This window comes from Macaca thibetana, chromosome 4, assembly GCF_024542745.1.
Source record: "Macaca thibetana thibetana isolate TM-01 chromosome 4, ASM2454274v1, whole genome shotgun sequence".
Taxonomy (NCBI): domain Eukaryota; kingdom Metazoa; phylum Chordata; class Mammalia; order Primates; family Cercopithecidae; genus Macaca; species Macaca thibetana.
The window spans coordinates 167,854,816-167,880,566 of record NC_065581.1 but is presented as its reverse complement, the minus strand read 5'-3'; the positions used below and the strand labels follow the sequence as shown (position 1 = coordinate 167,880,566).

Here is a 25,751-nt window from a genome sequence, read left to right as displayed (position 1 = left end):
GACCTTCTAAGATCTTGACTCCACTGGGGTTTCACAACTTCAGCGTGAATTCTGAGGCTCCTGTAGAGAGACTTTTGACCATGGATGGGTACAGAATTTTTCTTATTGTCGGAGGATATGAGTGGGTTAGCTTCTATTTCACCAGCTTGGTGATATCCGATATTTACTCATTTTGTCTGGCTTTCTTCACTCAGGATAATTGAGATCCATGTTGTTGCATTCAGTAGTTCATTCTTCTTTATTATTGAGTAATATTCATTGTATGGATATACTGTACTTTATGCATTCTCCTATTGGTCGGAATTTAGGTTATTTTTAGTTTTTGACTATTGCAAGTAACACTATTAGGAAAATTTTGTTTGTGTCTTTTGTTTTATAAATGTCAGGTCAAAGTGGCTAATAGTCTTCAAGTCTTCTATATTCTGTTGATTTCATGTCCAGTTGTTCAGTCAGTTATTGAAAGAGACATATTAAAATCTGTGACTCTAATTGCGAACTTATCTGTCTTCCATTAGTTTTTACTTTGTGTGTTTTGAAACTCTGTTATTAAGCACATTTGTGTTTTATATTTTTTATGTCTTCTTGAAATCACTTCATTTATTATAAAGTGACATTGTTTTTTGATCCCTGGTAATATTTCTTGCTCAGAAATCTTTGGCTACTTTCTATTTTCATTAATGTTAGTATTGTATATCTTTCATTTCCTCTCTCACAACCTTTATGTTTTTGTTGTCATGCATTTTACTTTTACGTATGCTACAAACCTGACAATCCATTATTACTTTTGTTAAACATTCAGGGATCTTTTAAAGATATTTAAACAATAAGAAAAATACCTTCATTTTTCTTTTTTAATTTTTTTTTTTTTTGAGATGGAGTCTCGCCTTGTCACCCAGGCTGGAGTGCAGTGGCACAATCTCGGCTCACTGCAACCTCCTCCTCCCAGATTCAAGTGATTCTCCTGCCTCAGCCTCCCGAGTAGCTGGGACTACAGGTGCGCACCACCATGCCTGGTAATTTTTTTTGTTTTGTTTTGTTTTGTAGTTTTAGTAGATACAGGGTTTCACCATGTTTGCCAGGATGGTCTTGATCTCGTGACCTTGTTATCCGCCTGCCTCAGCCTCCCAAAGTACTTGGATTACAGGCGTGATCCACTGCGCTCGGCCTTTTCTTTTTTAATTTTAAGGCTCTTAAATTTAAGAAAGAAAAATATCTTACACATCTACCCACGTAATTATATTTTTGGTGCTCTTCATTCCTTTGTGTATATGCATGTTTCCGTCTGGTAGCATTTTCCTTCTGCCTGAAGTATTTTATTTAACATATGTTTCAGTGCAAGTATGGTGATAAATTATTTCAGCCTTTGTGTGTTTAAAAATGTTTTTATTTTGCCTTGTTTTTGAAAGGCATTTATATTGAGTAGAGAATTCTAGTTTGACAGATTTTTCTTCAGGTTTTTAATATGTTGCTCTTCTATCATTTCAGTGAGGATTCTATTATTATCTTTATGTTTGTTCCCATGTATACAGTGGGTTATTTTTGTCTGGCTGCCTTTAAAACTTTCTATATTACCAATTTTGAACAATTTGTTCATCCTATGTTTTGGTATATTTTTCTTCATATTTCTTATTTTTGTATGTATTAGGCCATTTTTGCATTGCTATAAAGAAATAACTGAGACTGGGTAATTTATAAAGAAAAGAGATTTAATTGGCTCATGGTTCTACAGACTGTACAAGCGTGGCACCAACATCTGCTTTGCTTTTAATTAGGACCGCAGGAACCTAACAGTCATGGCAGTAGGCGAAGGGGGAGCAGGTACTTCACAGGGTGAAAACAGGAACAAGTGGTCAGGAGGAGGTGCCATACGCTTTTAAATGACCAGATTTCATGAGAACTCACTCACTGTGGTGAGGACAGCGTTAAGCCATGAGGGATGAGCCGGCATGACCCAAAAACCTCCCATCAGGCCCCACCTCCAACACCGGGGATTACATCTCCACATGGGATTTGTAGGGGACATGCAAACTATATAATTCCACCCCTGTTCCCCTAAATCTCATGTCCTTCTCACATTGCAAAATACAATCATGTCTTTCCAACAGTCCCCCAAAGTCTTGTCGATAAAAGAGTCAAACTCTGTAAAATATTTTAAGAGATTTATTTTGAGCCAAATATGAGTGACCATGGCCCCTGACACAGCCCTCAGGAGGTCCTGAGAACATGTGCCCAAGGTGGTCGGGGCACAGCTTCATTTTATATATTTCAGGGAGACATGAGACATCAATCAAATAGACTTAAGAAACACATTGGTTTCATTCAGAAAGGCGGGACAACTCAAAGCGGGGGCTTCCAGGCTATAGGTAAATTTAAACATTTTCTGGTTGAAAATTGGTTGAGTTTGTCTAAAGATCTGAGATCGATAGAAAGGAATGTTAAGGTTAAGGTAAAGGATTGTGGAGACCAAGTTTTACTGTGCAGAGTCAGCTCTCAGACAGCAGACTTCAGAGACAGCAGGTTGTAAATCATTTCTTCTTGGTCTTAAAAGGGTGCCTGGCTCTTAGTTGATTATCTCCTGGATCTGGAAAGGAAAGAAGGAAAACAAAGGGGGAAGGGGTTTCTCTATAGGATATGGATTTTTCTCACAAGAGACTTTGCAGGGCAATTTCAAGGTATGGCAAGGAAATATATTTTGAGGTAAAACATTTTGATTTTCTTCCTTGTTATGCCAGAGTCAGATTGGAAAGTAAGCCACAATATAAAGGGTCAAATAAAACTGATCTTATGAGAATTTATGGTTTGTAGGGCCTGACTCCCTAGACCCCTTAGAAAAGAATTTGGGCAAGATAAAAAAAAAAAAAAAAATCAGAGCTTAGTCCTCAGCCTTAACTTGTTCCAGCATCAACTCAATCAAAAGTCCCAGGTCCTATGTCCAAAGTTTCATCTGAGACAAGGCAAGTTCCTTCCACCTATGAGCCTGTAAAATAAAAAACAAGTTATTTACTCCCAAGATACAAAGGGATTGTAGGCATTGGGTAAACATTCCCATTTCCAAAGGAAGAAATTGGCCAAAAGAGAGGGGCTGTGTAGGCCCCGTGCAAGTCTGAAACCAAGCAGGACAGTCATTAAATTATAAAGCTCCAAAATGATCTCCATTGACTCTGTGTCCCACATCCAGGGCACACTGGTGCAAGGGGTAGCTTCCAAGGCCTGGGGCAGCTCTGTCCCTGTGTTTGCAAGGTTCAGCCCTTGTGGCTGCTTTCACTGGTTATTGAGTGCCTGCAGCTTTGCTAGGAGCAGGTGCAAGCTGCTGGAATATCTGCCATTCTGGGATCTGGATGATGGTGCCCTTCTTCTCACAGCTCTAGTAGGCAGTGCCTCAGTGGGAACTCTGGCGGGTGCTCCAACTCCACATTTCCCCTTGGCACTGCCCTAGTAGAAGCTCGCTGTGAAGGCTCCACTCCTGCAGCAGGCTTCTGCCTTGGCACCCAGGCATTCTCACAAATCCTCTGAAACCTAGCTGGAGGCTGCTGAGCCTCCTTTACTCTTGTACACTGTGTACCCGCAGGCTTAATACCACATGGAAACCACCAAGGCCTGTGGCTTGCACCCTCTGAAACAGCAGCCCAAGCTGTACCTGGGGTCCTCTGAGCTGAGGCCAGAGCTGGAGAGGGGAGCAGTGTCCTGAGGCTGTGTGGGGCAGCAGGCCCTGACCTGCAAAACCATTCTTTCCTCCTAGGCTTCAGGGCCTATAATGGGAGGGACTGCCTTCGAGATATCTGGAATGTTTTGGAGACCTTTTTCCCGTTGCCTTGGCTATCAGCCTTTGGTTCTCTTTTTAGTTAGGCAAATATCTTAAGTAAATGGTTGTTCCACAGCCTGCTTGAATTCCTCTCACCAAAAACACTGTTTATTTTTGCCACATGGCTGGGCTGCAAATTTTCTGAACTTTTATGCTCTGCTTTCCTTTTAAATATGAATTCCAGCTTTATGACATTTCTTTGCTCCCATATATGGTTGTAGGTTGTTAGAAGCAGCCAGGAGACATCTTAAATGCTTTGCTGATTAGAAATTTCTTCCTTCAGGTACCCTAGGCCATCACTCTCAAGTTTAAGCTTCCACAGAGCCTTGGGGCATGAACAGAATGCAGCCACGCTCTTTGCTGTGGCATAACAAGAGTGAGCTTTGCTCCAGTTCCCAGTAAGTTCATTTCCATCTGAGACTTCCTCAGCCTAGACTTCACTGTCCTTATCACTATCACTGTTTTTGGTCACAGCCATTTAACCGGTCTCTAAGAAGTTCCAAACTTTCCCTCATCTTCTTGTCTTCTTCTGAGCCCTCCAAACTCTTCCATCTTCTGCTGGTTACTCAGGTCCAAAGCCACTTCCACATTTTTAGGTATCTTTATAGCAATGCCTCACTTCTTGGTACCAATTTTCTGTATTAGGCCGTTCATGAATTGCTATGTCAATGAAAGAGTCAAAGTCTGTAAAATATTTGAAGAGATTTATTCTGAGTCAAATACGAGTGATCAATAGCCCGAGGCACAGTCTTGAGGTCCTGAGAACATGTGCCTAATGGTCAGGCTGCAGCTTGCATTTTTACAATTTAGGGAGACATAAGACATCAATCAATACATGTAATATATACATTGCTTAGGTCCCAAAAGGTGGGACAATTCAAAGTGGGGGCTTCCAGGGCATAGGTGGATTCAATAATTTTCTAAATTGCAATTGGTTGAAAGTGTTAAGTTATTGTCTGAAGACCTAGACTCAGTAGAAGGAATGTCTGGGTTAAGATAAGGGATCGTGGAGACCAAGGTCCCCACTATACATAAGAAGCCTCCAGGTGGCAGGCTCCCGAGAGAATAGATTGTAAATATCTATTAGACTTTTAAAAAATGCCAGAGTCTTAGTGGCCTACAGAGGGAAGGGAATCTTCTGCAGAATGTAGATTTTCCCCGTAAGGGACAGCTTCGCAGGCCTATGTCAAGATATAGTAAAGAAACATAATTGGAGTTAACATATTTTAATTCCCTTCTTTATCTATCATGTGATGTTATACCAGAGTTAGGTTGGAAAGTAAGCCACGTTATATAGGGTTAAACAAAACCTCTCAGAGGAGACTTTATGGTTTTTAGGATGTGAATCCTTAAGCCCCTTGGATAGGAATTTGGGCAGGAGAAGAAAAAAGCCAGAGTTTAGTTATAACAAAATACCTGAGACTGGGTAATTTATAAAGAAAAGAGATTTAATTGACTCATGGCTCTGCGGGCTGTACAAGTGAGGACTAAACTCTGATTTTTCATCTTGCCCAAATTCCTACCTAAGGGGCCTAGGGAATCATGCCCTACAAGCCACAAATTATCATTAGATGGGTTTTATTTGACCCTATATATCATGACTGACTTTTCTATCTGACTCTGGCATAACATTATGAGATAAGGAAAAAATATTCAACCCCAAAATATATTTCCTTGCCATACCTTGAAATTGCCCTGCAAAGTCTCTTGTGGGAAAAATCCATATTCTCTAGAGAATCCCCTTTCCCCTTTGTTTTCCTTCATTCCTTCCCAGATCCAGGAGATAATCAAGTAAGAGCCGGGTGCCCTTTTAAGTCCGATAAGAAAAATTTTACAGCCTGCTCTCTCTGAAGTCTGCAGTGAGCTTCCTCTGCACAATAAAACATGGTCTCCACAATCCTTTATCTTAACCTGAACATTCCTTTCTATTGATCTCAGATCTTTAGATAAACTCAACCAATTGTCAACTAGAAAATGTTTAAATTTACCTATAGCCTGGAAGCCCCAGCTTTTGAGTTGTCCCGCCTTTCTGAATGAAACCAATGTATTTCTTAAGTGTATTTAATGAAACCAATGTATTTCTTAAGTGTATTTGATTGCTGTCTCATGCCTCCCTAAAATACATAAAACCAAGCTGTACCCCAACCACGTTGGGCACATATTCTCAGGACCTCCTGAGGGTTGTGTCATGTGCCATAGTCACTCATATTTGGCTCAAAATAAATCTCTTAAATATTTTACAGAGTTTGATTCTTTTGTTGACACAAGCATGGCACCAACAAATGCTTGGCTTCTGGTGAGGGCCTCGGGAACCTTACAATCATGGTGGAAGGCCAAGGAAACAGGCATGGCATATGGCAAAAACAGGAGCAAGGGGTGGGGGGAGGTACCACACACTTTGAAATGACCCGATCTTGTGAGAACTCACCACAATGAGGATGGCACCATGCCATGAGGGATCTGCCCCCATGACCCATACACCTCCCTGTAGGCCCTACCTCCAGCACTGGGGATTACATCTCAACATGGGATTTGGAGGGGACATCCAAACTTTATCATTGAGGTTCTATGGGTTTATGGTTTTCATCAAATTTGGAAAAATTTCAGCCATTATTTCTTCAAATATTCCCCTCATCCCAAACGTTGTGGACTCTGTTTACTTGTATGTCAGATCATGTGAAGTTTCCCACAGCTCACTGATTCTCTTTCATGTTTATTAATGTATTTTTTCTCTCTTTCATTTGTATATATTTTCTATTGCTTTCTCTTTAAATTTACCAGTCTTTTCCTCAGCAACGTCTAATATGTGGTTAATCCTACTAAATGTTTTTTGAAATGGTATCTAATTCTAGTTTTCATCTCCAGAAATTAGGTTTGGGACTTTTAAATATTTTCTATGCCTCAACTTTTGAATGTATGGAAAAACTTTTAATAATGGTTTGAATGTTCTTGTCTAGTAATTCTAACATTTGGATCAGTTTTAGTTTGGTTTCAAGTCTATCTGGATGACTTGTAGGCATTGCATTTCTCTATTCCTTATTTTTCTTTGTTTTTGACTAAATGGTCTTGTCTCCTTGAATCCCTGGTTATTTTTTAGGTTGCTGGACTTTATATATGAAAAAAAAGTATAGCTGATTTGATACTCTGGATTATCTTACATTTTTCCAGATCAAATTTATGTTAGCTTCTGGTCACTGGTCATGTTTAGGGCACTGGCAGTCCTGGATTACCCTGAACTAGTCAGGTATTAAGACAATTCATAGCTGGGTGTCAGTTCTTATGAGGGTTGTTTTATTGACAGTTATCTTTACTCTTTGGATTTTGTCTTTTTTGGGGTTCCCATTCTAAGCCGAGGGGGTTTAGCAGCATGCCCATCCCTCTCACCTTAGTAGATTGTATTCTAGGCAGACATTTACTAAAATCCATTCATATTTCTTTACAGGAAGAAATGTAGAGTTCTCAACATTAAGGCAGTCAGCTGTCTCTCAAAATTACTTTGTAAGGTGACAGAAATCTTTGCCCATCTCCCAATATGATAGTTCTGTTTGTGTCCCTGAAGATGACTCATTTGATTATACCGTTTTTGTGCCCTTAGCCCCTTGAATCTCAGCTCCTCAACTGCCTTGGGGGAATTGTCAGAAGACTCTCTTTATAGTAGATATCTTTATGGGACAAGTGACCCCAGATGCTGGGGTCACTTCCCTCATTTTTTTTCTTCCCTGTAATCTTGTTATCATAATTCTTCATGACTTGGTTGCTTTCTGATGCCTTCAAAATGTGTGTCTCTGTGTGTGTATGTGTGTGTGTGTGTGTGTGTGTGTGTATATATTTAATTTTGTCCAGTTTTTCTTGTAATTCCCATCAGTAGGGTTGGTACTGATGAGGTGATGTATCCTGCCTTTACTAGAAGTGGAATTCTCCAGTGATATCTCTCATATCAAGCTGCCCGTTGTCTATTTAACATCACCTTATAAGCATCTCAACTTACTATGGACCAAATGGACCATTTTCTACCCTAGTCCCATCCCATTTTCCCTTTGTATTTTGTTCTTGAGGCATCATTCACCCAGGATTTTAACCTCAAACCCTATCCCTTTGCTTTTGTTTTTCCCTCCATCCCTCCATATCCATTGGTCACGGAATCTTCAGTCATCATCTTCTCTCCATCTCCATTGTCACTATCTTAGTCCAGGTCTCTTACTGGATTTCCCTTGAGTGTTTTCATGCATTCCCATCTGTCTCTCCAGCCCAGTGCACCCCCAACACTCGTCTGCTCCATACTTTTAGGAATGTTTTGTTCCTGGAAAACAAATCTAGTCACTGTATTATTCTGATTGTGCATTTTTTTGCTGGATTTTAATTTCCTAGAGTGCTATCAACACTCCTTGTGTAGTTGCCAAGGTCCCCACACCTGGGCCTCACCTTTCTCCAGCCTCCTCTCACTCCTTTCCTTGTCTCAGCAGTTTCTTACCCCATGCCTTGTTTTCCCTGGGACCTCATTGCTCCCCTCCTTTTGTCAACCCCTCATTCCTCTCCCTATTCTTCAGTTTTCAGCTCAGCTGTTACCTCTTCTGGCATGTAGTGGAGACATATTCTATATTTGGTTAACTAACAAGTTATAAAGAAATGGAAGATCGAGGTAACCGGTATCTTTTTATTAGTGTGCGTGACAGTGAATAGCAGTGAAATGGTTGAAAGAATAATTTAGTAGTACATAGCAGAGATTTTAACAAATGAATTAACAATGAATATGTAAAATGAATGTATTTGAAAAACTCAATCTTTTAATTTCTTAGGTTTGAGGTTATGTTGTTATACCCTTATTTTTAAATATTGTCTGTAATCTGTGTTTTATTTTTGTTAATTTTCTCAGCTTCTAATCTTACGAGGACACCATCAGCCAATTACTGCTATAGCTTTTGGAAATAAAGTGAACCCACTTCTAATCTGCTCAGCATCGCTGGATTACGTTATAATGTGGAACCTGGATGAATGTAGAGAGAAAGTACTTCAAGGTAAATGAAAATCTAAAACTTGTTTTTAAAAACCTACAAAAGGAATAACTCATCCTTCAGTATACTTGGTACCACCCAAGGGTGTTTCTCTTGGGTAGCACCAATCCCTCGGGGATTTGGGATAATTTTGTATTCCCTTTACCTTGAAACCCAGGCATGCAAGCAGGGTGCTTTATATGGGAAGGGCACCAGGCCATTCAGACTCACTGACCTTTGCTGCGTGTTATGCTGATCTTACAGGCTCATAGGTTTTGATCTTATGTCCCTTTTAATTTTAAGAACTGTCAATTTTGTATCAACCTGAAAACATGTAGGAAAGTTGAAATATTCTTTTCTTGCACAGCAAGGTTTCTTGAGCACCTGTAATATTTCAGGCTGGAGACCAGTAGTGAATAGGAAGGGCTTGATCCCAAATCCTGTGGAAGTCACAGCTCAGAGTTTGAGAGAGACCCTGTGTAAGCCAGCGACCTAGTGGTTATGAATTGTGAGTGTGCAGTGGAGAAGGCAGATGAGGCCAGGGCAGCACGCACATACATGGTGGTACTTTGAGATACAGGATCTCAGGGAGGGGCATGTGGGCTGAAGGTGAGAAGGGGTGGGATAGGCGACTGTGCTTTTGGCAGATGGACCCAAATGTGCCAAGGCCCTGGGAAGAGTGAGAACCTGCCTCTGTGCTTGGAGCGTGCTGATGTTAGGAGAGTCTCATCTGAGAAAGTTGAAAAGTTAGGTAGGGACCACATTAAGGAATTTGAGTTTTACGGAATTATATAGAGAAGTTAGAGGATTACGTTAAAACATAAATGCAAAGAGACTATAAACCTATGTATTCTATGTAGGGACATGAGCACGTATCTCTTTCTAGGCTCTGGGTGGCTGTGGGACATGAGCACATGTTTCTCTGTAGACTTGGTGGCTGTGGGACATGTGCACATGTGTCTCTGCCAGGCTCTGGGTGGAGTATATCTGCATTTTGCTGGTGATAGGTCCGTGGTGCACACTAGGACCAGATGACCTTGCCCGCCATTTTTTCCTTCACCTTTGTGGATTTGCATGACGGACTGTGCATCAGGCTGCAGCTGCTGCACTTGTTGTCCGGGTCGTGGGAACCTCCTGGCTGCTTGTGGGTGTCCTGCCATTGCTTAGTCCCTGGAGGCCTCGGTTGGATAGGCTTCTACTCCCTTCCTTCCAACTGATGTTAGCTGAACCTGGACATGAGGGTGGACGTGGGGTTGGATGTGGGTGAGAAGCATCGAAACACGCAGTTTGATGTGTGTGACCCTCACTGCGCGGGTACCGCAGCCTCCAGGGGAAGGCGTCTTCCTGTTTTGATGTTGAGGGATTCTCTGCAGGGAAGTGCTGCATTCCCCAGGTTTTCAGAAGACTTCTCTATATCCGGTATTTTTTATGTTCTTAGAGAATCAAAATCACATCAAAGGCTCATTGGCATTCTCTCAGTAATTTTAGAATAGAGGGTTACATTCTCAGTATTTTTCTCGGATTAATGTAATGCTGAATGCATTTGGTGAACTGGCACTAACGGTGAAACTCACTCTAGGGCTGGTCCCTCGAGGGACTGTCGTGGGCTCGCTTTTGGGAAAGGTGCTGTGTTTACAGTTGAGCCCGGATGATCATGTTGTTGCCGTATGTGCTGGAAACAAAGTATTCACACTGGATATTGAGGTAAGATTGAAATTCACACGTGAATTTCATTTCATGGAAGGGTTTAGCTGATGGGGCCTCCCAGGTTCTAGGACCTTGCCCAGCTGTCTTTTCTTTTTTTCTGTACTCCTTTTTTTTTAAAACCTATATCTTAAATTTAGTTTACTTTTATAAAATCATATCTTTATGTTGCAATTGGAAAACCACTGGTGTCAGATAGTAATATTTATATAAATATTAAAACTCCCTATGGAATATGGGTATCAGGCATGACTTTAGAGAAACATGTTCTACAAAACTTTTATTTCTCAGATATTCCCTGATTGTAGGCATCCTTACTAGCATAGCGCTTTTGTTTATATCTTTTATCAAAATGTTCTTTTCATCAAGAATCAGACTTTCGCAGCCATTTCATCACCAGGGTTAGTTTAAGGAAACGTGTCACCTCTTCCTGCCTGTGTGATTTCAGCCTCGGGTGTGACTGGAACAGTCAGCTGCCCCATTGCAATGTTGAAAGCAGTGTTAGCAATCAGGAAGTGGGAATCTAAGGGAACACGAAGGAAGACTCGGTTCCTCTGAATTGTTGCTCTGCCCAAGCCTGATTTTGGAGATGACCGCAGGCCTGGGGTCGTTTTTGTGGCTTTGATTTGCCAAGTCAACATGGCCAACAAAGCTGTTTGCCTGCGTAGCTTTTCCTGTGATAGCCACTTAATAAACGTAGGCGAGGGAGGATGATAGCCATGGAATAGTAATTGGTTCTTATGGGCCTCATGTGTAATAGGCATTTTGGGAGAGAAGACATTTATGTCTTCGGACTATTTTTGGACTAATTATGAAATTAAGGCTCATAAATTTAAAAAGTTTACATCATGAGTTAAGCCACAGAGAGATAGATGATGGGAAGTATCTAGGAGTTAGGTAAAGGGCTTTACCTAGTCTGTCTGTGAAAGCTTTCTGGATATGTTGGTTTTTCAGTTGTAAGTATGTCTTTTTTTTTTTTGAGACGGAGTCTCGCTCTGTCGCCCAGGCTGGAGTGCAGTGGCCGGATCTCGGCTCACTGCAAGCTCCGCCTCCTGGGTTCACGCCATTCTCCTGCCTCAGCCTCCCGAGTAGCTGGGACTACAGGTGCCCGCCACCTCGCCTGGCGAGTTTTTGTATTTTTTTAGTAGAGATGGGGTTTCACTGTGTTAGCCAGGATGGTCTCGATCTCCTGACCTCGTGATCCACCCGTCTCGGCCTCCCAAAGTGCTGGGATTACAGGCTTGAGCCACCGCGCCCGGCCAAGTTGTAAGTATTTCATGTTTTGTTGTAAACATCCTGTGATAGATAGATTAACATTAGGCCACCCCACCATTTATGACAAAACTACCATTAACGTGCAGAGATTTAACGTTGTGTCAGGAAAAGGAAAACCAAAGTGGATTAGGAAGAAGCGTAAAACTGTTAGTGTTTGAAGGAAGATACTGGGTCCCAGATGGAGAGAACAGGGAGCCTGGGGTCAGGTTGGAGCCACACCCCTGAATCGGGCACATAGCAGGTGAGTAAGCAGGTGCCTGCTACAGATGCGTGTGCAGCCCATGGGATGCTCCCCAGGCTTCCTTAGCAGCAGGCATGTCAATTGAAAGACGCTTCACTTGGGGAGAATGACTTTCAGACGTGGGGAATGGCTGTCACGTGAGTCCATGAAGAGCTCACATTCTTTTAACAGCATACTCAGCAAGTCAACAGTTTATGCTATTTGATTTGAAAGACTTCAAATGAGTACTGAGCACTTTCTGGTAAAAGGCACTTTTTAATCAACATAAAATGTCAAGAAGAAATAACTTAAATATTTTTCAGGCTATAATGTTATTCATATCATAGACAGTGGACTAGCTTTATTTTATAGAAATTGGAGAAAATGGAAATGTGTATTTCATAACACTCAGTCTCATAACTCCCTATTCCTACACAGGTTATAGTCTTGCCTTTTATTTTTAACAATCTGATGGTAACTGGCATAATATACTCAGTATTCTAAGTTGTATTTGCTGATGACCATATGTTATATTACTAAAGAAGGTCTTCCAGAGTTAAATGTCTATTTGTAAGTTAAGTCACCATATATACATGTTTATTTTTTCTGCATGTATGCTAAGGGATATTTGTCTTATTTAAATGGAGTGCTCTAAAATTCAAGAACAGTACCCCAGCACTTCGTGCCTGGAATCCCCTGGGGATATTCTCAGGGCGATGACTGTGACCTTTAGGAATCCCCGAGGCTCTGACTACTCCATTCCTCAGTCATGCTGTTCAAGCCTGATTTCCATATAAACACGAAGCCCTGTGCGTCTCCAGCTTGAGACGCTGACTTCTGGGGTGCTCTCTTGGCTGTGGGAGGTTTTAGGGACTTCAGGAGGAAAGGATAACTCATGAGCACCTACTGCTGTGCCATCTTGTCTTGTTGTAGGAAGTCCCGGGTGGAGAACAGATGCTGAGGGATTGGGAACACAGAGCAGTGGGTTCTGAGTTACAGGCAGGGAGCCTCAGGGCGGATGCATGGGGCAGCCGGTGGGGAGACAGGATTCCTGAGGGGACGCCAGCTTCCTAATTCGCTCAGGGTCAGCTCTGGTTAGTGTCATCTTTTAACACTGCTGAGACTGTGCCTGTGGCCTGAGCTTTCCTCTTAGCTCAGACATCTGACTTTTCACCCTTGGTTTATATACAGAGTTCCAACTTGAAAAGAGGAATAATACGGGCTTTATTTTGTAACAGCTATTTTCTGTGACATACATAGAACATCCTGATGTTAATAACCACCACAAAGTTCCATCACTGACCTTCCTGCACACATTTCTCTCAGACGCAGGCTGTCCAGGCCGAGCTGCAGGGCCACCTGGGCCCAGTGACTGCGGTGGAGTTCTGTCCCTGGCAAGCAGGCACCCTCATCTCGGTGTCCGAGGACAGAGGCTTTAAGGTGGGGGATAGGCGATGGACTGCGTGCCCACGTGGCATGCGCTATGGAAAGACCTGTGGTGAGAGCGGAGCTGTGCGGTGGCTTCGCGGCCACTGCCGCCTGAGTGATGTTTCTACCCCACTTCCGCAAGGCTACCGCTGTCCTGATATCCATGGAAACACCAAGCCGGACGTTTTGCCAGGGTCGCTGACTGGGCTTGGATTCCTGACAGGACGGCTCTGCGGCCCTGGATTTCCCACAACTGCATCCAGGGCCTGGGAGAGCCCAAGCACAAATTCTTCTCCACGGCATTTCCCAGGCCCAGAGCAGAAGAGCCAGTTCCAGGGTGGAGGGCTCAGTAGGCATGAAATGAGGATCTGGAAGAAAATGAAATGCGAATTCAGTTTTTATCCAGCTGACACCAGTGTGCACCTGATAGTGTAGCCCTGACCCGCGAGTGTGCACCTGACAGGGTGTAGACCTGACCCGCGAGTGTGCACCTGACAGGGTGTAGACCTGACCCACGAGTGTGCACCTGACAGGGTGTAGACCTCACCCGCGAGTGTGCACCTGACAGGGTGTAGACCGGTACAGTTTCCCGCTTGGTTCTCCTATTTTGGCAGCGTTGACTAATACCTGGGAACTGTTTTTAACCTTGTTTCATGTTTGTTTCCAATTCTTCAAATCCACCAGGGGTTTATTTATGGAAGTGACGTTAATTTTTTCTTTTTGATTCTGACATCTTTTATTGTGTTTCTACATTGTTATTATTTTTGTGCTCGTTTTATTGTTTTCTGTTTTAGATAATCATTTATGTTGACTAATCTGATTAGTACTGTTAGCTTAACCTGTTGCAAAAATGGCAACGTTGTTACCTCTTCTAAAGAACCCTCTGTTTGCCCAAAGGTCTGGGACCATTGTACGGGATCATTAATATACAGTTCATCTGTGTTATCAGGTAAATTTAAAACTCTCATGTTTCCTGTAAATAGGCTGTGTGTAACCCACTGTTTCTAGAGCACGTCTCAGGGCATAAGATGGAGCCATGACATTCAAGTGGATCTGAATGAGGCAATCTCAGACTTACAGCCCTTCACTCTCGTCCACACAGGGAGAGGATTCACTTAACAGTGAATGTCCTTGACGTTTTTCACTTAAAATTAAATGTATGCGTGGAGTCTGGGCCTTTTTGTTTTGGAAGAGTGAAGCACGTTTGCTGTCAGATAAAATGCCTGAGCCCCCATGGAAGGCGAGCCCTCTGCTCTCTGTAGAAACAAGTCCCAGAACCAGCGGTGTTGGTAGGGCCAGGACTGCCCCGCCCATCCAGCATGTGCGTCGGCGTGCACCACACCCCGGCCTCGTGGTCCGGTACTGAGCACGTGTGCAGCTCGTGAATGCCGGGGTCCTTGCGTTCTTCCCTCAGATGGCTTTTTGTTGGCAAATGAAGCTGGCACACGGCCACACAGACGCAGCATTGATGGTGCAGGTGTCCGTGGAGCATGGCACAAGGAGCGGCCTGTGACGCCCCCGCACCTCTCCCGTGCAGCCCCTGTGCTTGTCCTCCCGGCGCCTCAGGGCACTGGTTTCCTGCATTCGCTTTGCTCCTCTTTTGCATGTTCTGTCTTTCCGGAAGAAGAGAGTTAGGGAATTAAAAGGAGAGCATTCTTCCGTGGGATAAGTGACATGAAAATGCCACTTAAAGCATATACGTATACTTTGGTGACCTGGTAGAGTTATCGTTATATCTTCTCAAAGATTTAACATTCTTTCTGAGGTTAGTGTATCCACGTGTAGACTGTGGTGCTGTAATGACTTGAAAACATTGCTTTCTTTCAGGGTGAAGTGCATTTCTTGGAAGTACGTTGGAATCTTTTTTCTGAAATTAATTATACAGAATTACTATTTGGTTGCCAAGAACAGTGATACACTTGATCTTTGATTTCGTTCATAGTTTGATTAGGATGTGTAGCATTTTTCAATATTCATTTATCTAATTCTCCTAAAGTATTGACAGTTTAGAGTAAATTTTCGATGAAACGACATCCTAGGCAACAATTTTTTTTTTTCCAAGAAAACAAGGCATCCATTTGATTGCTATTTTCATCACTAAGTCTGTAATTTTATTATTTCCGGCTAACTTAGGAATCGTTCTGCCCCAGGTGCAATGTTGATTGAACACCAGTGCTGCCCTCCCTCTAGGCTATAAAGCAGCCAGAGCTGGGCCGTGGTTTAAGCCCACCAGGCCTTCTGTCGGGCAGGCGGGATGGGATTCCTTGGGACCCATCTGAGGCGGACTCCCCAGGCGTCCTTTTGGGGTGACATCCCCAGCCTTCCTTGTGCTCATGGGGTTTTCAACATTTGTATTCACGTGCAATTTTTGCTTTTTGATGAAGAAATTATTTTGGAATAGTTCAAACTTGACTAACAGAAATACTGTAAGTAAATATTATGTGTAAAGAGATAAGTAAAACTGATCGTTCTCGGCTTACCTGGTACCAGGCACTTATAAAGCTAAATTTTCCAATGTTGCTTTCACCAGCATATCCTCTTCTCAGCTTGTTCATTGATGCAGAAAGCAGGCAGCTGGTCACTGGGTGTGCTGACGGCCAGGTGAGACAGCCAGAGTGAAGTTCCAGTTCCCACACATTCCTGTACGTGAGCATGTACACAGGGGTCTTTGTCTTCATGCTGCTTTGTATTTTCCTGTGATTTGAAAAAAACCTGTCCACCTCAGTGCTGAGAATGTGACCTTCTGTGGGTCTCAGCATCACTGCGGGTTCCGTATGGCCCTGGGCCCCCTGGTCCGTGGAGGAGCTGGCTCTGCACGTCCCAGAGCTCCATACATGGTTCTGGAGTGCCGCTAAAGTGAGGGCCACTCACGGGACCTTTAAAACCTGATGAGAAGAGGGCTGTGAGCAGACATCCCACGCACGCTGCCTGCGCCCTGGAGAGGCTCCCTGGACGGCCCCTCTGGTGGCATCCCCAGTGCTCCTTGTGCGCCTGTTCCTGTCAGCTTTACACGCTGTTGAAAAACCTGAAGATATTGGTCTTTTTCAAAACCTTTTTTTAGGTGAGCATTTTAAGTTCATTTCATATGAAGACTTAAATTTTTTTTTTTTCCTTTTGACAAAGTTAACCACTGTTGCCCTTGTCTTCTCACCCAGGGCATGTGGGACGTGCTCTTGGCTGTGAAGCTGTGGGGTATGTGCAGAGAGCCTGGCGCCCGGGGGTCCCGGAGGAGCTGTAGGGTGTGTGCAGAGAGCCTGGCGCCCGGGGGTCCCGGAGGAGCTGCAGGAGCTGTAGGGTGTGTGCAGAGAGCCTGGCGCCCGGGGGTCCCGGAGGAGCTGTAGGGTGTGTGCAGAGAGCCTGGCGCCCGGGGGTCCTGGAGGAGCATCTTGGGGAGGCCTGCACAATAGGATCCTGCCTGTGTACTCTGAGCTGATGTGCCAGCCGTGCGAAAGTGCTCTGACACCGTGGGCGTGGGCTGTAAGGAGGGCCTCCAGGGTGGATGTTGAAGGCAGGAGAGAGCTGTGCTGGGAGCCTCTGCAGGCTGTGGAGGGAATTTCCTGTGACGTGTCTGTCCTCTCTGCTCCTCCTCTGGTGTTGCTGCTTCTGCGTAAGGACCTTTGCTGCAGCGCCGTGTCTGCATGTTCTTTGCTTTTGTAGCTTTGGATCTTCAGTTTGATGGATGGACACCACTATCGTCGTGTGGCACGGGTTGACCTAAGGAAGAAGACAGAGACTTTCTCCACGAGAAGGCTTAAGTCTGGGCTGTGCAGTCAGCCAGGTGGGTTGCTCAGACCTTCCCTCAGGCCTCCCACTTGGCCCAGTCTTTTCACCAGGCGCCGTGTCGAGGGCCCTAGGTCACACAGAGGGGAGAGAGAGGTGCCAGTGTAGGAGAAGCCGATGGCCGCAACTTCAGAAAACCACCGAGGCCCTGCAGGTCATGTGAGGGGTGGGCCATCAGCAGACGGAGGCACCTGCTGTGTGTGGGGACAAGGGTGAGGGGCTTTGGTGAACAGAAGAGCAGAGGCCCCATGGCAGCAGCTGCGCGGCTGTGGGTTGCTTTCCTGCAGTGGGCGACCAAGGAGGGAAGGTCATGCTGATCAGAAAAGTACACTGCATGACCCAGATGCCACCTGCACCTGCCCAGCACCCTCCACGTCCCCACCTGGCCTGTGAATCTCAGATGCCACCTGCACCCACCCTGCACCCTCGTCCTCACCTCATCTCCTGCTGTCCAGAGTTGCTTCCTGTTGACCACAGCTCACTTCTGTGTGCTTTTTATCTCCTGTACTGTCACAAAGGAGCTGACCCTCTCCTGGAAGAAAACGTTGATTTTCCTTTTCAGTCCAGGGGCCACCTCTTTCATTGGTGTGTGCAGCCGACATTTCGTATTGCAGTAGTCATCCCTGTGCTCACAGCCTACACACTCTTCCTCACTCTGGTTACTCATTCTTTTAGGTTGTGTTTTTTTGTAGATGACTTTAAGCTATTTTTTTCATATTAGGTCTGAAATTACCTTTATCCAGTACATCAATTTTTTCCTAACGTTTTAAACCTTCATTTTTGTTATTTATTTGATAAATAATTATCTACTACTGAAGCAAATCTTAAGCTTAGTTTTAGCAAATATGAAGTTAAATTCTTTCAGTTAATCATCTCCTCTTTCCCACTCCCTTACTCTGGTTCTGTACTTGAAGTCGCATCGCTCCCAGGCAGCATGCTGCTGGGTGTTACCCTCGTGCTTTCCTCGACACGTGATCCCTACATGTCGTGCTGGGTGTTACCCTAGTGCTTTCCTCGACACGTGATCCGAGTGACTCCACGGTGCACACGCGTCGTGCTGGGTGTTACCCTAGTGCTTTCCTCGACACGTGATCCGAGTGACTCCGCGGTGTACACACCTCGTGCTGGGTGTTACCCTAGTGCTTTCCTTGACACGTGATCCGAGTGACTCTGCAGTGCACACGCGTCGTGCTGGGTGTTACCTTAGTGCTTTCCTTGACATGTGATCCGAGTGACTCCGCGGTGCACACGCGTCATGCTGGGTGTTACCCTCGTGCTTTCCTCGACACGTGATCCCCACGCGTCATGCTGGGTGTTATGCTGGGTGTTACCCTGGTGCTTTCCTCGATGCGTGATCCGAGCGACTCCGCGGTGCACATTCACTGCAGCGTCTCTGTGTGGCAGTCCTCAGCCTTTAAACCTGACGAATGCGTTTAAGTTCACTTCTCAGATTGTCAATGATTCTGTTCCCTAGAAGAAAGCCAGCTTCCATCTACAAGTGTTCTGGGAAAAGGAGAGCAGGTTGAAGTAACATTTCCTATACTGAGACTTGCACCCTGCGATCTCTCACTCATCCCAAATTCTGCATGCGGATGGTAAGCATCAAAAACTTGGCCTATGCCATATAAAGGAAACTCTTAAATTCCTTAGAGGAACGTTAAGTTCATTTTCTAAGAATGACTGAAATAAAACCGAATTATTTTTGTCTCTGACTATTACTAACCTCATTCTTGGGATTGCATGTTTTAAATCTTAAAGTTGGTAAATTTGGGCAATGATATGTAAATATCTTTAATAAAAGGAATTGGAGAGGATTTTTAAGCTTATTACCAAAGTCTAGGCAGATCTTTGCCTCTGTGATACAACTTTTTCTTTAGAAAGGGGAAGTGGTGATCGGAATGGCCTAGACTTTCCCATCTACCACTGTGCTGTACTTTACACATTTAAAGTTAACCTCAGACAGATTTTATTTATTTCTGTGCTCAGTAGAAATATTATACATATTTGGCAACGTAGGGAAGTACTGTTTAACTGTGATTAAAGAATGTATTACAATTACGTTTACCTCTCCTCTCCAAAATGCTTGAGATTAGGGGGCAACCTTGCTTTGAATGGCCTTGGCCATTGCTTGTCTGTGTCTCTGTGCAGAGCAGCCCCTGGAGCAGAATATTCCCTGCGTGGTCCAAACCACAGAGAGGAAGCAGGGTGGGCATGGAGGCTGGATGCTGTGCTCCCGGCAGGTGCATGGACCTGAGGCACTTTGAGGCTTCCCTGTCTTACCTAGAGCAGAGGGATCCCTCAGAGCTAAGCCGGAGCCACACGACGCATTCTGTTGATGATAGTCATTGGGTGAACCGTGGACTGGTGCTGGTGGATGCCCAGGAGGTGTCCAGGGCGCTGCCTGGGGCGGAGCTGGAGAGGGGGAGGTCTGGAAAACAGGTTCCAGCTGGGTGCCTCTGCCAAGTCCACGTCCAGCCTCTCTGGAGGTGGCTTCTCAGTGCATTAACAGACCCCGTTGGCAGTGGTATTAACTCTGCCGCCTCGGGCCAGCTACTTTCCTCCTGGAGTTGGTTCCTCATTCCCAGGGGTGGGCAGCTTGCGTGGCCTTCAAGTCTAGTCACTCAGAGGCTACCTGAGCAGTGGCCTTGGCCCAGGCACTGGCGCCAACATTTTCTGAAACCTTAGAAGAAAATAGAAACCACAGAGGTCAGAGTGAGCATCTTCACAGACATTAGCAGGTGCCCAGGGGACCCACCACAGGCTGAAATGCCAGCCTGGCACAGATGTGGTTCTCACTGGCAAGAACCGGCCCCGGCCCACGCTCCCCACTCCTGTGGAGAGCTCACAGCCAGGCGAGGGGGCGGGTGTGGGGCCCAGCCTTCAGGAATAAGATTAGTGTGTATTCTTTTCTTTTTTTCCTTAAATCAGTCTTTCTTCTGAGAACACCTAATTATTCTTTTCTTTTTTTCCTTAAATCAGTCTTTCTTCTGAGAACACCCAATGCATGTGGATTGGAAGTTCGGTGGGCTTATTCATATTTAACCTGGCAAACCTGGAAGTGGAAGCTGCTTTATATTACAGGGGTAAGATCTTTGGTGTAAATGCCATGTAACTGTAATGTTTTCCTTTGACTGGTATGTGGGGTGGTGAAAATGTTTGTGGAGAAGGCATCGCCGTGTGAATCTGAGGATGAGATGCTTCAGTCACAACTCAGCATTGGGGATGTGAGGACCTCTGTGCTGCTGGAGCTGAAGGACGAGGGCCCTTCCTGGACCCTTGGGCACTCAGCCCTGGAGCCACTCCTTCCCTCCATCCACCAGGCCCTCGCTTGGCACTCCCGGCTGCCCGGGCTGCAGCAGCGTGGTACACCCACAGGAACACCCTTGGGAAACCCCTGGATTCTCCACCATTCCTAGAGAGCCTCCCGGAGCCCCAGGCTCGTACAGCATAAACCTGGCCGAGGCACTCCCCTCTCCAACCCTGGTTCCCTTCTCCAGTTTCCGCCACCCCCAGAAATGTAGGAATAGTCACCTCTACCCCCATCCCCCACCAGAAATGTAGGAACAGTCACCTCCACCCCCACCTCCATCCCTCACCTTATCCCCCTCCCCCAAGACCCCCATCTCATCCCCTGACCCCAGTGGTTCCCACCTGTCCTCTCCTGGTTCTGTGGCTGCCACCAGCTGCACCCTTTCTGCTCAGGAGCCCAGGCGACTTCTGAAAAGCAGGCTGGATTCTGTCCCTCTCCTCCGCTGCAGCAGGGCCTCCTCAGTGGCCTCCCAGGCACTGCTCCTCTCGGTGCCTCCTTTCCAGCCCTGAATGCTCAGACCTCTGTGGGGCTGCGGGATCCATCTGTCTTCATGCGCCCCCTTCCCTTCAGACGCCCATCCTTGCCCCTCCTCAGCTCAGCCAGGCATGGCTTCTCCTTGAAAACTCAGCCTTTCCTTCCCCCAAATGGTCGCAGCTCTCATGACACATTTCCTTTCTGATCTGGTGCTGGACGTGTGGCTTCTCCAGGAGGCTGAGCTGCAGGTCCCAGTCCGAGTCACGGCCCGGCCTCAGAGTGGGGCCTGGCATGTGTGAGGCTCAGGGCCTGGTATGTGTGTGGTCTGTGCCCTGGTGTGTGTGTGGCCTGGGGCCTTGTATGTGTGAATATGTGGTGCCCAGCCTGCAATGTGTGTGGCGGGGCCTGGGCAGTGACTCCGTGTGTGTGTGCTCCCTCCTTCCCCATCATGTTCTTCCTGGTCTTTGCTGAACTGAAGATTTCCAGAGCCTCAGCATCCCACTGGCCGGATCGTGTGCCCTGAGGAACCGCACCGCAGATCGCAAGGTCAGTCCTGAGATGTGGCCTTCCCTGTCTGTGAGACGTGCTGATCTGTGCCTCCAATTTCTCCTTTCTTTGGAGTGATCCTGTAACGACTGGCTGAGTAAATGGGGTTTTGTGTGTGAAAACGTTTTAGGAGTGGCGGGGCGATGTTGCTGCTGTGAGAATGAAGCAGAAGTTAGGATATGTGTGCAGATGCTCTTTTAGTCTGCTTTTACTGGACAGTGTCGCTGACGATGTTGAAACTATGTCCCTGCAGACGCTGTGCTTGCTGGCCTCCCTCTTTGGCGGGAAGATTGCCGTGTTGGAGATCGACCCAGCCGCGCTGGTCAGGGCTCAGCAGTGCCCCGGCCTGAGGCAGAGCCTCTCGGTGCCAGCCAGGTAGAGTGTCTTCAAGTGTGGAGTGTGTGTGCGTGTTCACCAAGTAAGCGGCATTTGGATTTCTTTCTATGTTCAGAAATAAAGTTTAGGAAACTCTGAGGTCTACCAACACTGTTTGGAAGAAACATTTTTTCATGCTGTTGCTTCTGTCTTGTTGAAAGAGTTGATAGTTTATTTTAATTGAAATACTATTTTACTTCAGAACAGGATGTACATTATAAAGCAGCACTTTTATTAAGAATATATTAATTTTTTCCTACAAGGATAAGAATACGCTTGACAGTTTTCATTTTCAAATACTGTTATGTCCGTAGCTGCGTGAATTAGTCATTTGTAACTGTCTTTAAAGTGTGTATGTCACTGAAACATTTCTATCATATTGTTGTTTGCGCTCCTAGTTTCATGTGGCTTGTGTCTGTTTCAGCTCCTGTGTCCTACCGACCTCTCCACTGTATCTGGGAATTGCCAAGGAGAAGAGCACCAAGGCTGCTAGTGGACGGCGATGTGGTCAGTATGGGGTGCTATGAAATCTAAGAATACAAGGCTGATGCGTTCTCATTGTGGTTAGGGCTGCTGCATTGTTTTGCGAATTCCTGTTTGTTAAAATACGCATTCCGTACTTCCTTCCATCCTTCCCTCCTTCGTGGCTCTGCCTCTTACGTGTTTGTTCTGTGTCAGCTGTGGTGGGGAACATGCTGGGTGCTTCCCCTCCTGAACTGGCCGTCACTCATGGGATTCGGCAACATGCCCAAGACTGACCGCTGTTCCTCTGGTGCCTGGTGCAGTGGGGGTGCAGAGTGGACCCTTCAACAATGACTGACCGTGAGAACATTTGTTCCCCTTTTTTCTCTGCTGAGGAATTTGAAAGCAAATCCTGAGCGTGTGATTGTACGCCTGCGCACTTCAGTGTGCCTTTCTGGAACACGTATGTTTTTACGTAGCCACCAGGACATTATATCGAAACAGGTAATTTTTTGGAATCTTGTATTAGCAAGGCCATAATAAATTATTCTTGATTGCCTTGACAATATTTTCTGTTGGTTTGTTCTGAGCAGCAGCCAAACAAATCCACATGTTGCATCTCTCAAACTTTTAGATGGTAAACTTCATTATGTTCCATTTATTTCAAGGCTCACTGATAATTACTTCTTTTTTCCCTTCAATGACCAGTCTAACCCTTTAATCTATCTTGTGAAACCTCCTACTGGACCTCATTCGAAAAACGAAGGCATTCCCGCAACCCCCTTTCACCTTCTGCCTTGTAGCTCCCTGACTGCTGGGCCTCACCTCCCAGAAGGGCGTTCTCCCCAGCCAGCGACCTGGCAGCCCCACCCTCGGGCCTCTCCCCAGGCTGGGCTGGGCTAGGCTGGGCTAGGGTTCCTCTCCCCGGCCTGTGCTGGGCTGTGACCCCACCCTCGGCTCTCTCCCAGGCTGGGCTAGGCTGGGCTGGGCTGGGCTGGGCTGGGCTGGGCTAGGGTTCCTCTCCCCAGGCTGGGCCGGGCTGGGCCGGGCCGGGCCGGGCCGGGCTTCCTGCATCAGACATGTCTGGACCTCCCGTGGAGACCGTCCTCAGACACGGGCTGTGTCCTTCATACTCCCACGTGGCCCCTGAGCTTGACTTCTGGGAATTCTGGCCTGTCTGTCCCTTCCCTACCAGACTTTCTGAAGTCAGGCTTTGAACACCTTCTGTGCCATTCCTAGGTCTCACTGACTGTGTGGTTCTGACCCGCCTTGCGGATCAGAGAGGGCCATTTTCAGGTGGAAGTCTGGGACTCAGAACTGAGCCTGGGGCTGGAGCTGTTTGCTTGTTCCGTCCTGTCATGGGGGTCCCTGCTGCTGGGGGTTTCCGACGGGTCCCCCATTCCTCGGCCCTATTTCCACAAAAGACCCACTGTCAGGGTTAAGTGTCCATCTCTTGCAGGTTTATGCTTTATGCTCTGCTGCCGTCCCATCACCATGGGGACAGTTCTGAGAAATTGTGAGAATGAAGGCCTGGGGAAGGCGACCAGGCATTGCAGCCTCTGGGCCAAGCTGACTCCTCGCCTGGGAGTGGCCTCTGACCTCCTTCCTCCTCATTAAGTCATGGCACTTCTGCCTTGTAAGGAGGTGCTAATTATTCACCATTGAAAAGGCATCTTAAATTGCAAAAAAACACTACAGCAGAGAAGACAGCAGCAGGTGGGTGTGAAGATGGCTGAGAAGAGAATGCCCCTGGGCTGCTGTGGGCCTAAGGTTTGCCCGAGCTGTCTCCTCCTCCTGGGCCCTCCTGGCCTCCTTGTTGCCCTTCTGGGCCTTCCTGGCCTCCTTCATCCTGGGCCCTCCTGACCTCCTCCTTGCCCTCCTGGGCCCTCCAGGCCTCCTCACACAGTCCCTTCCGGCCTCCTCGTTCTCAGCCCTCCCCGAACCTCCTCGTCTTCCTGGACCCCGCAAGCCTCCTCACATGCTTTCCCCCCACCCCTCCTGGTCTATCTTGGCCCTGTCAGTCTTGCCTCCTGCCATTCATCCTTAACAATTGACAGCAGCAGGAGTCAGAGAAATCCCCAAGCAGACACAGTCCCCAGGGAAACCCGACCTCCAAACCAAAGACAGGTTCACGTCTGAAAGCCGAACTACATGTCTCAGGTAAATCCACAGACCGGATTGAGAACCTCTTTTCCTGTTTGGCGCGCTTTCCTCTGATTGGCCCTATTTTACATATACCCACTCTTCCCTAATTGGTTTTTGACATTGCTGTGCCCATCTTTGAGTCATGCCTTTTTTTTTTTTAGCCTTTTTTGCATAGTCACAAACCAATCAACATGCACTCCCCCATTCTGAATCCACAAAAGCCCCAAACTCAGCCACACTGGGGGACCACCTGACTGAGGGTGGGGGCCATGACTGAGGGTAGGGGCTGCCCTCTCCAGGTCCCCTCTCTGCTGAGAGTTGTCACTCAATAAAACTCACCAGCCGGGCACGGTGGCTCACGCCTGTAATCCCAGCACTTTGGGAGGCTGAGGTGGGTGGTCCACAAGGTCAAGAGATGGAGACTAGCCTGGCCAACATAGTGAAACCCCATCTCTACTAAAGATATAAAAATTAGCTGAGCATGGTGCCACGCACCTATAGTCCCAGCTACTCAGGAGGCTGAGGCCGAGAATTGCTTGAACCCCGGAGGTGGAGATTGCAGTGAGCTGAGATTGTGCCATTGCACTCCAGCCTGGGCGACAGAGCAAGACTCTGTCTCAAACAAAACAAAACAAAACAAAACTCTGCCCTGCTCACCCTTCAGTTGTCAGGGTAACCTGTTTTTCTTGGATGCAGGACAGGGACTCAGGACTCACCAAATGCGGGTATGAAAAATGCTGTAATGCGGTAGCCCTCCACCTTCCTCCCTTAGCCAGCGCTAGGCAGCCGCCACACGTGACAGGAAACAGCAGTGGGGCCGGGCCAGCCCCAGAGGTGCAGGGCAGGGCAATGGGACCGAGAGCCTCACACAAGCGGGCCAAGTAGGCAGGTACCTCCTGCAGAGAGCCGGGGTCAAGGGAGGCCTGGGCAGGGGCATCGCCAGCCTTGGGGGTCTCCAGCTGGCAAAGAGGCACCGAGAAATCCATCATCACAATGAATCCTCTCACATGTCTCATCTGGGGCTGTTGATATGTAGAGTAATATTCTTTCTTAAGTGCATTCTTTTGTGATTTGTTTTTTTCACTTCGTGTTTGTGAGATTTGTTTCCGTTGCTGTACAGCATTTTGTTGCCTGGATATACTGCGGTTTATGTACCCACAATTTATTCAGTATTAACAGCCGTTTGGCTTATCCCAGGCTGTTGCTGTTGTGAGCAATCTTTGCAGCACCTGCTGCACC

At 46.4% G+C, this 25,751-nt stretch overlaps 2 protein-coding genes across 2 annotated transcripts in view; one reads left to right on the top strand and one right to left on the bottom strand.

Annotated features, from left to right (window-relative positions):
* The window catches only part of ERMARD (ER membrane associated RNA degradation), a 129,332-nt gene extending 107,930 nt beyond the window's left edge, over window positions 1-21,402 (bottom strand). Inside the window, exon 1 of the mRNA XM_050787114.1 lies at window positions 21,399-21,402. The gene's annotated coding sequence lies outside the window, so the exon portion shown is untranslated. The remainder of the gene's footprint in view (window positions 1-21,398) is intronic.
* WDR27 (WD repeat domain 27) overlaps window positions 1-25,751 on the top strand; it is a 256,015-nt gene that overhangs the window by 17,959 nt on the left and 212,305 nt on the right. The window contains exons 3-13 of the mRNA XM_050787106.1: window positions 8,676-8,817; window positions 10,373-10,497; window positions 13,319-13,432; window positions 14,318-14,369; window positions 15,951-16,021; window positions 17,078-17,198; window positions 18,675-18,795; window positions 20,180-20,283; window positions 21,463-21,530; window positions 21,784-21,905; window positions 22,330-22,412. Coding sequence (XP_050643063.1) covers window positions 8,676-8,817; window positions 10,373-10,497; window positions 13,319-13,432; window positions 14,318-14,369; window positions 15,951-16,021; window positions 17,078-17,198; window positions 18,675-18,795; window positions 20,180-20,283; window positions 21,463-21,530; window positions 21,784-21,905; window positions 22,330-22,412 — 1,123 coding nt within the window. The remainder of the gene's footprint in view (window positions 1-8,675; window positions 8,818-10,372; window positions 10,498-13,318; window positions 13,433-14,317; window positions 14,370-15,950; window positions 16,022-17,077; window positions 17,199-18,674; window positions 18,796-20,179; window positions 20,284-21,462; window positions 21,531-21,783; window positions 21,906-22,329; window positions 22,413-25,751) is intronic.